The sequence below is a fragment of the Thamnophis elegans genome, chromosome 2 (assembly GCF_009769535.1).
Source record: "Thamnophis elegans isolate rThaEle1 chromosome 2, rThaEle1.pri, whole genome shotgun sequence".
In the NCBI taxonomy this organism is placed as follows: domain Eukaryota; kingdom Metazoa; phylum Chordata; class Lepidosauria; order Squamata; family Colubridae; genus Thamnophis; species Thamnophis elegans.
The window spans coordinates 153,333,717-153,346,588 of NC_045542.1; the positions used below are offsets into that span (position 1 = coordinate 153,333,717).

Below are 12,872 nucleotides of genomic sequence, written 5' to 3' on the forward strand. Positions count from 1 at the left end.
TAACAGTGTCAACCCTGAATCCATGTTGGAGCATCTTCAGGGCTGCAACAGCTAAGTGGTTGGAGCTGTGGGAATGGCAGGGGAGGAGTAGAGATAGTTGGGGACTTTGTAGCCAAAATAAAATTCTTTCTCCTGGAAATTAAGGACGTTCTCACCAGGACCATGTGCTGGGGAGGCGTGGACTTAAACCAACAGGAGTAAAGACTGTGACTTGGTATGACCATGTGATGCAGTGGTGGGATTCAATTATTTTTAGTACCGGTTCTGAGGGCATGGCTTGTTGGGCGTGGCTTGTTGGGCATGGCTTGTTGGGCGTCCATTCCCTTCCCACTCCAGGGGGAGGATACTACAAAATCCCAATTTCCTCCCAATCAGCTGGGACTCGGGAGGCTGAGAATAGATGAGGGCGGGGCCAGTCAGAGGTGGTATTTGCTGGTTCTCCATACTACTCAAAATTTCTGCTACCGGGAGGGTGGGGCTGATGTCATGATGACACAACATGCAATCTTGGAGATCTAGGATTGCTGTCGATATCTCTGCTGCTGGATGGCCCTTTTGGACCTAAACCGTCCCGTAGAGACAGTGATAGAGAAGGGCACAGCCTGCTGATCTCAGGGACATCGAAAAGGCCCTGACTGATCCAGGAGAAGCTCTTTTTTCTGGTGAAAGAGAAGCAGCCATTGAAGCTGCAGAAGTTTGGGACAGCCCCTGAACAGAAGGAAAGCAGGAGAGAGAGTGTGTTGAAATGGTGAGATAAATTTTACTATTAGAGAAGAGTACACCCAAAAAGACTTAGAATAAAATTAAAATTGAAGACAGAAGAGAGCAAGCGGCAAAATAAGCTTGAATTAAACTTAGTGTGTTATCTTTTTTTAATTTTGCTTTTTTATGGATGGAACTTTTACAAATGCCTCTTACTTTTTAAATTGGACTGGTTTCTTTTTTCCCTCTTGTTCTATTTTTCCTCTTTTTTCATATTTGTGGATTATGATTCTCTTTCTTTTCTTTTTACAATGCTCGGCTGGATTGTTTGCTTTTAAGCACTTTTTCTCTCTCTCTTATGTTCAGAATTTAAAGAGAGGAGTAGAGGCAGAGGAAAAAGAAGCAACACTGCCATCTAGATGCTGGAGGCTTGGAAACATTGTTTTTTTTATTTCCTTTGAACATCTGACTCATATCTAATACTTCAAGGCTCCTGATTTTGTTTATTGAAAGGGATAGTGGGAAGAGCATGGATTGTTTATGCAGGTGCTCTTCTGGAGTACTATCAATAGCTGGACTGGAGTGAAGAGAAAACCTTGACTTGAAAGATTATAGTGAACTTGTTCAAAACTTAATAAAAAAGCTTTGGATGCAGTGTTTATAACCTGGAAGAATGGCGCAACCTGAAGAAGAAAAAGAATTAAAATTGCAAATGATTATGTTTGAAATTCAAAAAGTATAAATAAGTACAAAAACATTTAAAAGAGGATGGAGAACATAGAACAAAAAACAGAAAAATTAGAAGGAAAAGTTGAGAATATTTATAAAACGATGATGAAATTTGAGGATAGAGTACAAAAAATTGAAGAAACAAATGAACAAAGTGATAAGAAAATTGTTGACATTGACAGCAAATCGTGCGTGGTTGGAAATGACAGGAGTAGAATGTTGAAAGGAGAGATTAACGAACTGGAACCCTATCTCAAACCTCAAAACATGAAAGAAGAAAAGGGAGAAAATTTGGTAGAAACAATGAGAGAAATTCTGGCAGAAGCACCGGTGATAACTAAAGGCAAGCGGATGGAAGGAACAAATGGAGGGTTTCGAGTCTTTACAAGATACACAAGGAACAACAAGGTGCCAAGAGAAGTCCACATAAGACTTATCAAGAAAACAATTACAATACAAATACCACAAATGGCAAGAGATAGAGGAATGCACTACTACTGGAAGGATACAGGATGATGAAATGAAATGTTAGAATAAAAATTAAGTTAAACTTAGTTAAATTTAGAATATTATATATAAAATAAAGCAATAATAGTTATAGCTAAATAAATAATTAATAATGATAATGCATATATATATACACTAGATTGATAATATGAAATTTTATATAAATTGTAAGTGAGGACTATGGAGAGGATATTTAAAAGCTTTGTTAGAAAAGATAAATAGTTCTATATAGAATAGAATATAAAGATGTAATACTATTGGATGATTTCAGGATGATGTAAATGCCATAATATAAATTTATCTTAAATTTAGAATATTTTACATGAAAAGGATGTAATAATAGTTGTCAAATGAATGTTTAATAACTATAACAGTTGTGTACATATATATTAGAATGATGATATGGGTCTTTATGTAAATTGCAAGTGAAGACTATTGTGAGAAAGCAGAAATGTTTTGTAACCAATCGACACATTGTAAGTAACTGGAGAAGGATTTTTATTTTTTGTGTGTTTATGTCTGTTTGTTTTATGTTTGTCTAAAAATAAAAACTTTTTTATATGTATAAAAAAATTTCCGCCACCGATTCTCCAGAACTGGTCAGAACCTGCTGAATACCACCTCCGATGTAATGGAAATGTGGACTGTGGGGAAGAACTTTGATTTTTAATTTGGGCAAGGAAAACCTTGGGACTTTCAGAGTCGGGTTTGCACCAGATGTGCCAATATGACATGCCTAATACATTTGGACTTCGAGGAGTGCTTTGGCCTCGGAGTTTTGATTGCATTGGGTCTGTTACTTTGAACCTTGACAAATTCACCTTGTCAGATGCAAAGCCTATCTTTTCCTATCCTATTTACTCACTCCGACATTCTGGTTCGGATCCGCTCCAAATTCCTGATCCTTGGCAAACTCTTTCTTTAGATCCGATAAGAGACAACCCTCTAGAACACTGGTAGCGAACTAAACTGTCTCTTTGATACTCTGTGCCGTATTTTCGGGCGCCAATGGGAATTCCTGGGTCAGGACAATGGCCAGCTGAAAATGAGAGGGGGAGGGAATGAAACATCAATGTATTTATTTCTCTGCAAGTACAATTTCTGCATTACCGCCGTTCCCAAGCACTCAAGGTGGTAAAACAGTTAAACCAAACATCGAACATCGTCAATGTATGATACAAACTCTTTGAGAAATCATTGGTTTTCAGTTCTATCATTCTAGAGCAGCGTTTCTCAAACCTTGGCAATTTGAAGATGTGTGGACTTCAAGAATGTTAAGAATTAAGGGAATAATAGATTTGGAAGGGATCTTGGAGGTCTTCTAGTCCAACTCCCTGCTCAAGCAAGAGACTCATTCCAGACAAATGGCTGTCCAATCTCTTCTTAAAAACCTCCAGTTGATGCCGGAGCTTTTTCAAGAGGCAACTGGACTTTCTGGTGTTTTCTTTGAAGATGTTTTGCTTCTCATCCAAGAAGCTTTTTCAGCTCTGTGCAGCTCTCAGAAGAACTGAAGAAGCTTCTTGGATGAGAAGTGAAAAATCTTCAAAGAAAAAAAACAACCAGAAAGTCCAGTTGCCTCTTGAAAAAGCATCTTTGGGACAACCATGACTTGGATGACTGAGAATCTCCATAGTGATGGAGCTTCCACAACCTCAGGAGTAAAGTCATTCCACTGATTAATTGTTCTCACTATCATGAAATCTCTCTTTAGGTAAAGGTAAAGGTTCCCCTTGCACATATGTGCTAGTTGTTCCCGACTCTAGGGGGTGACGCTCATCTCTGTTTCAAAGCTGAAGAAGCTATAGAAGGGGAGGAAAAATGGAGAACAAACAGTGGCTGTAAACCTCAATGGACTCCAGGGCAGTGTTTTTCCAAACTTGGCAATGTCTTGGTGTGAATTCCAACTCCCAGAAATCTTGGAGCACTGGTTTAGGGAATTCTAGGAATTGAAGTCCACGCATTGAAGAGCCGAGGTGGCACAGTGGTTAGAGTACAGTACTGCAGGCTACTTCTGCTGACTGGCCACAGTTTGACAGTTCGAATCTCACCAGGCTCAAGGTTGACTCAGTCTTCCGTCCTTCCGAGGTGGGTAAAATGAGGACCCAAATTGTTGGGGGAAATAGGCTGACTCTTTAAACCACTTAGAGAGGGCTGTAAAGCACTGTGAAGTGGTATATAAGTAAGTCTAAGTCAGTGTTTCTCAACCTTGGCAACATTAAGTCCTGTGGACTTCAACTCCCAAAATCCCCCAGCCAGCACAGCTTAAAGTCACCAAGGTTGAGAAACATTGGTCTAAGTGCTATTGCTATCTTCAGAGCTAAGAAGCCAAAACGTTCTTTCTGCATGGCATGTAACGGAGACTAAAATTAAATCGATTAAAATATTCAGCCCACCTGACTTGCCTAGGAGACAATTTCCTTGGACACTTTAAAACTTCTGAAGTGTTTATGATCAGTCCACACTTTAAAGGGGATTTTACTACCCTCCGAGGGTAAAGTCAAAAACAGCAAGCTGGCAGACAGGGATACGAGCCCTGACCTTCTGGCTTAACCAGTAGCAAAATTTATAAGAACCTGCTAAGAAAGATATGCCCTTTCCTGGGCTGACTGTCCCTACTCAGGATCACTCATGCCCTGGACCTGTGATGGCGAACCTATGGCACGAGTGCCATTGTTACGTGCCGCCATATCTGCCAGCATGCAAGCCGTCAGCTGCAGCGTGCATGCACATGCTGGCCAGCTGATTTTGGGGCTTTTGGAGGGCCGGGGGAGGCTGTTTTCACCTTCTCCAGACTTCAGGAAAGCCTCCAAAGCCTGGGGAGGGGAAAAAGGGCCTCCCCTGATACCCCCCCATAGGCCGTTCGGAAGCTGGAAATGCATCATTTCTGAACTTCTGGTAGGCCCATTGGACCCGTTTTTCACCCTCCCCAGGCTCCGGAGGTTTTCCTGGAGCCTGAGGAGAGCGAAAACCAGAGGTGGGTTCCTCCTGGTTCGGCCCAGATCAGGTGAACTGGTAATAATGGCAGCGGGAGGCTCTTCCCACCTGCCAGGATGCTTCTGCGCATGCACAGAAGCGTTGCATGTAGGAGCTTGCCCGAACCGGTAGTAAAAAAATTGGCAACCCACCACTGGCGGAAACAGCCTCCCCAGACCCCCCTCTCCCGGAGTACCTCCGAAAGCTCGAAACTGATTGTTTCCGAACTTCTGCTAGGCGCATGCACAGAGGTGTCGCATGTAGGAATGCGCCCGAATCAGTAGTAAAGAAATTGACAACCCACCACTGGCAGAAACAACCTCCCCTCCACCTGGAGGACCTCCGGAAGCTCAAAACGGATTGTTTCTGAACTTCCAGTAGGTGCATGCACAGAAGCATCACATGCAGGAGCACACCCAAACCGGTAGTAAAAAAATTGGCAACACATCACTGGCGGAAACAACCTACCCCAGCACCCATGGAGAACCTCTGGAAGCTTGAAACTGATTGTTTCCAAACTTCCAGTTCGGCCTGTTTTTGCCCCCTACCCCCACCCAAGGATCTAGATGCTTTCCTGGAGCTTGGGGAGAGCAAAAATGGCCTCCTTCGCCCCCCGAAGGAAATACCAAGCTCAGCTTGGAGGCAAGTAGTGCGGCGCACATGGGGTGAATCGTGATGGCGGTGGTGCATGCATGCACATGTGGGATGTGCTTCGCATTATGGGTGCTGGCACACATGCACACGCCCTCTCACATTTTTGGCACCGAACAACAAAAAGGTTAGCCATCACTGCCCGAGTCACTTCCCGTCTTGACTATTGCAATGTACATGGGCCTACCCTTGAAGAGCATCCGGAAGCTCCAGCTGGTGCATAATGTAGCCAGCCTGCATGGGTTTGTGCAGGCCTCGGTATGCACATGTATCACCTTTCCTGCAGGTGCTGCATTGGCTGCTGATTTGCTTCCGGGTGCAATTCAAGGTGCTGGTCGTCACCTTTAAAACCGTTCGTGGCTTGGAATCAGGTTATTTGAGGGACTGTCTCTTGCTGGTCACAGCTACCTGACCCATCAGAGGGAGCAGGTAAGGAATGTTCAGGGTCCCATTTCCTAGAGAGAAACACCTGGTGGGACCCAAAAGAAGGCCCTTCTCCGTGGTGGCTCCCTCTCTCTGGAACATCCTCCCCCAGGAGATTAGAATGGCCCCCACTCTAGCACTTTTCCGGAAGGCGCTGGTTCTGCCAGCGGGCCTGGGGAACCCAGAGCTGGATGGAGCGCATTCAACGGCTCGTGTGATTTGCTAGTTGCTGGGGCATGGGGTGGGGGTTATTTTACTATATTATTTTATTAATTTATTATATGATTATTCTCTTCTATTAGTTTAATTGTTTCATATATGAGGTTTTTATATTCTTGTAAGCCATCTTGAGTCACCATGTGCAAATAGGCAGCCATATAAATTCCTTAAACTAAAAAAATATATAATATAAAAAAATATAGCAATCAGAGGAAAACCACACGTTCAAATCATGAATACATTTCCCCAAAGGGTAACTCAGAGGTGCTTCCCCCCCCCCCCCACCTCAAAATACAACTGGATTTTCTTGTTTTTTTTCTTTGAAAATGTTTCGCTTCTCATTCAAGAAACTTCTTTAGTTCCATTCAGAAGCATTTTTGGGACAACCACAAGTTGGATGATTGAGAATTTGCATAGACGTTTCCCCAAGGGGGAAGAAATGGTAGATTTCGATCACGAAGGATAATCAGACTCACTTCCATCATCACATATGGCTGTTTCTCCACTCCATTTCCCATTGGGGAGACAGGTACGTATCTGGGACCCTCGCAGTTTGTATCCGTCGTAGCAAGAGAAATTCAGCTCCTGGTTTATGTTGTAAAATTGTTGGATGGTCTCAAATACACCATTTTCAAATTCTAGGGGCCTGACACACCGGATGGCTGGATGGAAGAGAAAAAACATCAGTCAATTTTTCTGCATGTCCTATCCAATCCAGAGGTGGTATTCAGCCAGTTTTGACCGGTTCTAGCGAACCGGTATCAGAAATTTTGAGTAGTTTGGAGAACTGGCAAATACCACCACTGGCTAGCCCCACCCCTGATCTATCTGCTGCCTCCCAAGTCCCAGCTGATTGGCTGGATCTTCTTTTGTTGCCCTGCAGAGGAGATCAGAGCTGGAAAGCAGGTTAGTAGAGTGGGGAGGGAATGGGGATTTTGCAGTATCCTTCCCCCAAGAGTGGGGAGGGAATGGGGATTTTGCAGTATCCTTCCCCCAGGAGTGGGGAGGGAATGAGGATTTTTGCAGTATCCTTCCCCCAGGAGTGGGGAGGGAATGGGATTTTTGCAGTATCCTTCCCCCAGGAGTGGGGAGGGAATAGGGATTTTGCAGTATCCTTCCCCCAAGAGTGGGGAGGGAATGGGGATTTTGCAGTATCCTTCCCCCAAGAGTGGGGAGGGAATGGGGATTTTGCAGTATCCTTCCCCCAGGAGTGGGGAGGGAATGAGGATTTTTGCAGTATCCTTCCCCCAAGAGTGGGGAGGGAATGGGATTTTTGCAGTATCCTTCCCCCAGGAGTGGGGAGGGAATAGGGATTTTGCAGTATCCTTCCCCTGGAATGGGGAGGGAATGGGGATTTTGCAGTATCCTTCCCCTCCCACGCCCACCAAGCCACACCCACAGAACTGGTATTAAATATTTTGAATCCCACCACTGAACCAATCCCAGCTCCAGTTCCTTCCAGTTCCACAATTAAAATTCACAATCAATCTGGCCCTGCTCATCGGAGACCATTATAATTGTGAAGCCACAAAGAATTGCATAGACTGTGACATACCTAGAAGCAACGTTGATGGGAGTGATGAAAGGAAAGTTGTATTCTAATACAAATATCACTACTTACAGCCATTTGTTTAAAGAGCCGTGGGGGGCGCAGTGGTTAGAATGCAGTATTGCAGGCAAACTCTGCCCACTGCCAGACGTTTGAACTCGACCTCAAGGTTGACTCGGCCTTCCATCCTTCCCAGGTCAGTAAAATGAGGACCCAGATGGTTGGGGGCAATAGGATGACTCTGTAAACTGCTTACAGAGTGCTGTAGAGCACTATGAAGCAGTATATAAGTCTAAGTGCTATTGCTAGTGATTGCTCAAAGTGACTTATGACCATTTTTCATGTGTATGACACTTGTTGCATCGCCATAGAGACATGATCAAAATTTGGATGCTTGGCAACTGGCTCATATTTATGACAATTACAGTTGTGGTGGTCACGCAATCCCCTCTTTTGCAACCTTCGGACAGGCAAAGTCAATAGGGAAGCCAGATTCGCTTAACAACCACCTTACTAACTTAACCACTCCAGTGATTCACTTAACAACCAGGCCAGGAAAGATTGTAAAACGGGGCAAAACTCACTTAACAACTGTCTTGTTTAGCAAATGGAAATTTGGGGCTCAACCCTAACAAGAGCAATGGCATTCCAACATATCTTTATATACCCCCCCCCCCCCCATATAACACTCTCTGGGAGGTTTATAACGTAACCCTTTATTTGCGCATTGCCTCCAATAATTGGGCTCCTCAATTCAGAACGGTGGAAGGTGAGTCAACCTTGAGCTGGTCAGGATTGAACTCCAGACTTTGGGCCGAGTTTGCCTGCGATACTGCATTCTAACCACTGTACGACCAAGATTTTTTTAAAAAATTATTCACCTGCTGATAACTCGGCGTTGCCTGGATATTTATTTATTCTAATCCTGTATTAGACAGAAAAAGCCCTGATTTTGTTGAAAATGTCCACACCAAACATAATTTCCAATGTTGGATATTCCCCCTTACCAGAGGGAGCCCCCTTGTGGAGTACTGTGAAAGCGTTACCATGGCAACTACACTACGCTGTACAGTACAAGCCATTTTAAGGCACAACAGGCTGTATCTTAACAGAACACACTCTCCCCCAGGTGTTAGGGGTGTCTTACCCACACAGTATTTGTTTCCAGAGAGTAAGTCATCTGTGTACCAAGTTTGGTTGAAATTGCTTGAGGCGTTCCAGAGTTATGCTGGAACAGACAGACAGACAGACAGACACACACACACACACACACACACACATATATATATGTGTGTGTGTGTGTGTGTAGTATTTGTGCTTCTAACAAAGGCAACAGTAAAATATTGGGCTTTCTGTCTGGATGGTCTCTTGTGACGAGCCGATGGACAGAGAATGGAAGCAGTTAGCTTCCTCCCATAATTGGGGCATACCAGGGGTTGTGACTTATATATATAGTGTCACAACCCCTGGTAAGCCCCAATTATGGGAGGAAGCTAACTGCTTCCATCATCTGTCAATCGGCTCATCACAAGAGTCCATCACGACAGAAACCCAATATTTTTACTGTTGCCTTTGTTATATTTGTCTTTTTATTTGTGCTGATAAATAAATAAAGGGAGACTAGTATAGATCTATTTCAAGCTATTTAGCTCTCATCAGCTAGCCATACCCTTACTGGGATTCGAACCTGTGCTGTATTGCATCTTAGGCAAATGTCTTAGCCATTATGCCACAGGTCTCCTCCTTATCAGCTGAAGCCAGGGAAGAAGGTATATATTTAGTGTCACAACCCCTGGTAAGCCCCAATTATGGGAGGAAGCTAACTGCTTCCATCATCTGTCAATCGGCTCGTCACAAGAGTCCATCATGACAAAAACCCAATATTTTTACTGTTGCCTTTGTTATATTTGTGTTTTTTATTTGTGCTGATAAATAAATAAAGGGAGACTAGTATAGATCTATTTCAAGCTATTTAGCTCTCATCAGCTAGCCATACCCTTACTGGGATTTGAACCTGGGCTATATTACTACTAGGCAGAATTCTTAGCCATTAGGCCACAGGCTCTTATCCGTTATCAGTGAAGCCAGGGTGAAAGGTATCTATTAGATTTTTACAACCCCTGGTAAGCCCCAATTATGGGAGGAAGCTAACTGCTTCCATGGGGTTGTTTTACAACCCCTGGTAAGCCAACTGCTTACCAGGGGTTGTAAAAATCTAATAGATACCTTTCACCCTGGCTTCGCTGATAACGGATAAGAGCCTTTATAAACATTTCCAATACAGTAGATAAAAATAAAGTAAACATGATTTTGCAGTTTGATAAGACTGCTAGTGACTACCATGGGTTTTTTAAAAAATACAGTTACAAAAAGGCCTCTGGTGGAAACAATGGACGCGGTAGTTCAGCGGCTAAGACGCTGAGCTTGTTGATCAGAAAGGTCGGCGGTTTGAATCCCTAGCGCTGCGTAACGGAGTGAGCTCCCGTTACTTGTCCCAGCTTCTGCCAACCTAGCAGTTCGAAAGCACATTAAAAAAATGCAAGTAGAAAAATAGGAACCACCTATGGTGGGAAGACAGCCACATGACCACGGAGATGTCTTTGGGCATTGCTGGCTCTTCGGCTTCCCCCTAGAGTCAGGAACAACTAGCACTTATGTGTGAGGGGAACCTTTACCTTTGCCTAATACAATAGATAAAAGTAAAGTAAACATGCTTTTTGCACTTTGATAAGCCTGCTAGTGACTCCCACAGGGTATTTTTATACAGTTACATAAAGGCCTGTGGTGGGAAACCCTGGACTTGGTTGGCGATAAAGTCTGGGAGGAAGAAGGGAAGTTGTCATACCAGGCCTCTGTTTTGAGAAATGAACCCACTGTACCTCGACACGCAGCCTGCTCGACAGTCCTGCCGTCCCTGCCCGTCAAGGGGCTCCACTGTCTGCCATTATTACAAAACCGGAATTGTGTCGGATAGGGATACTGTCCCTGAGGACAGTCATAAATCAATGAGGTTCCATCTTCCAGGAGAATATAATTGCCTCCTATGATCTCAGCAGCTTTAGGATCGCAGGATCCATCGACTGTGCCTAGAAAGGAAGCAGAGTGGAAAGTTGGAAGGGTAGCAGAGTGGTGAAAATGTTAGTCAGAATTGTACAAAGTTGGCACCCATCCCTCTCCTAGAACAATGAAATATGTTGTGGCCTGCCAGCGGAACTGGCAGCAGATTCGGACAGTGAGGAGGTTGGGGAGGAACATGGGCCAGTCCTGGAGTCTGGGGAAGGCTCTGATGAGGGCTCTGCGTCGGAGGCAGAGATGGGGAAAGAGCCGTATGCCAGTTATCAGCTGCCTTCAGAGTCAGACATCAGTGAGGCAGACGAACAGCTGGAGCCTGTTCCCAGTGTGCGCATGCGCAGAGTTGCCAGACGAAGGGAACAGCTAAAGAACAGGGGTCGACTTGGGAGTAAGGCCACAGGTGGCTGGTGAATGGCCCCTCCCAGAGGAAATAAAAGAAGAGCGAAAAGGGAGTGGAGTTTGCAGGAGACGATTAGTTTGATTAATTTGCTCACGACTCTCCAAGACTCTTTGCCAAGTTTTGCAGATATTCAGCTCTCCAAGCCAGATAAGGTTGGTGAGTGTAAATCTTCCCTTGAAAGACTTTGCTGGCTGTGAATGAACAGAATTCACAGTAAATTCATAAGAGGGTTTTTTGTCAGGACAAGGAGTTTGCTTCATGCTCTTGAGAAGCCTCAGTCAGAACAAAATATTTTGGGAAATATTAAAAAAGGCAGAATATTTATATTTCCCTAAAGGAGGAACATGGTCTTGGAAAGCAGCTGCCACCTTTCTTAATATCCCCAGCAGGATTGGTTCAGTCTATCTACAAGAAAAAAAAGCTCCATGGCAGTGGTGGGTTTCAAATCAAACCTTTCGTAGAAGCGAACCTTTTGCACCTTTAGCCCAAACACTTCTATCTACAAGACAAAAAAGCTCCATGGCAGTGGTGGGTTTCAAATCGAACCTTTCGTAGAAGCGAACCTTTTGCACCCTTAGCCCAAACGCTTCGTAGTCCACAAACAGGGGGATAATATTAGGTTTTGCAACTGGGTCTGGAATATCACTCCCTACCTGCAGAAAACGCCCCCAGCAAGAGGAGAAGGTGGATATACGAGCCCAGGCACTGCATTCCCGCTCCTTTTCTCTTTCCTCGCTCCTTCTTTCGTTACAGCAGGGGAAATGCAATTCTCTGCTGCCATACTTTGAAAAGGTTTGGCCTTCTTCCCATCATGTGATGGGCTGGCCCCTCCCTGAGAAAGCAGCTGAGTTGTGGGAAATGGTAAGCATCTTGGGTGACAAAGGGTCAGCCAAAAGCCGAAATCTGGTTTATTTGAAAATGGTTTGAAACTCTACTTAGATGGGCTAAAGGGCTGAGGGACAGGCAGACATTTGTACCTTTAAACCCACAAACACCTCCCCTCGTCGGCCTCAGGCCTTATGCAGGCTAGGCAAACCTCGCTGGCACTTTCTCACACTCCAATCTGTTTTTAACGCTCCTACAAAATCTTCACCTGTGGTCAGTGTCCTTGGTGGGATGGCACAGGTCAAAAGCAGGGGGGAACCACCATTGTTTTTGTGCAATCTTTTTAAATTATGAAAACAAAGATCTTTGCAAATCAGATAAGAGACTCCCATCAAAAGACATAAGGATGTTGTTTCTCTTCTGATATCCAGGCAGTGCTCGACTTATAGGCACAATTAGGACCAGAATTCCCAGTGTTAAGCAAGGTGGTTGTTAAGTGAATCGCATTCAACTTCATGGCTTTTATTTTTGGCCACAGTTGTTTAGTGAATTGCTGCGGTTGTTAAGTGGATCCTGTGGCCATTAAACAAAACCCAGCTCCCTCATTGAGTTTGCTTGTTGGAAACCTGCTGGGAAAATCACAGACACGGACACGGCAATGGCAGCGACTGTCAATGCAACCTGGTTGCCAACCAGAGGTGGGTCCATGCCAGTTCGCACCAGTTTGGTAGAACCGGTTCGTCAAATCTACCGAACCGGTTAGAAGAGGTTCCACAAGTTGACCCGGAAAGCAGGCCAAATTTTTTTGAAACCCACCACACA

At 44.3% G+C, this 12,872-nt stretch overlaps 1 protein-coding gene across 1 annotated transcript in view; it reads right to left on the bottom strand.

Annotated features, from left to right (window-relative positions):
* Nucleotides 1-12,039, bottom strand: part of CFB (complement factor B) — a 37,859-nt gene extending 25,820 nt beyond the window's left edge. Inside the window, exons 1-4 of the mRNA XM_032209365.1 lie at nucleotides 11,879-12,039; nucleotides 10,633-10,839; nucleotides 6,681-6,866; nucleotides 2,804-2,977 (exon numbers count right to left, since the gene is read on the bottom strand). Coding sequence (XP_032065256.1) covers nucleotides 2,804-2,977; nucleotides 6,681-6,866; nucleotides 10,633-10,839; nucleotides 11,879-11,936 — 625 coding nt within the window. The 5' untranslated portion in view covers nucleotides 11,937-12,039. The remainder of the gene's footprint in view (nucleotides 1-2,803; nucleotides 2,978-6,680; nucleotides 6,867-10,632; nucleotides 10,840-11,878) is intronic.
* Between the last annotated feature and the right edge of the window lie 833 nt (nucleotides 12,040-12,872).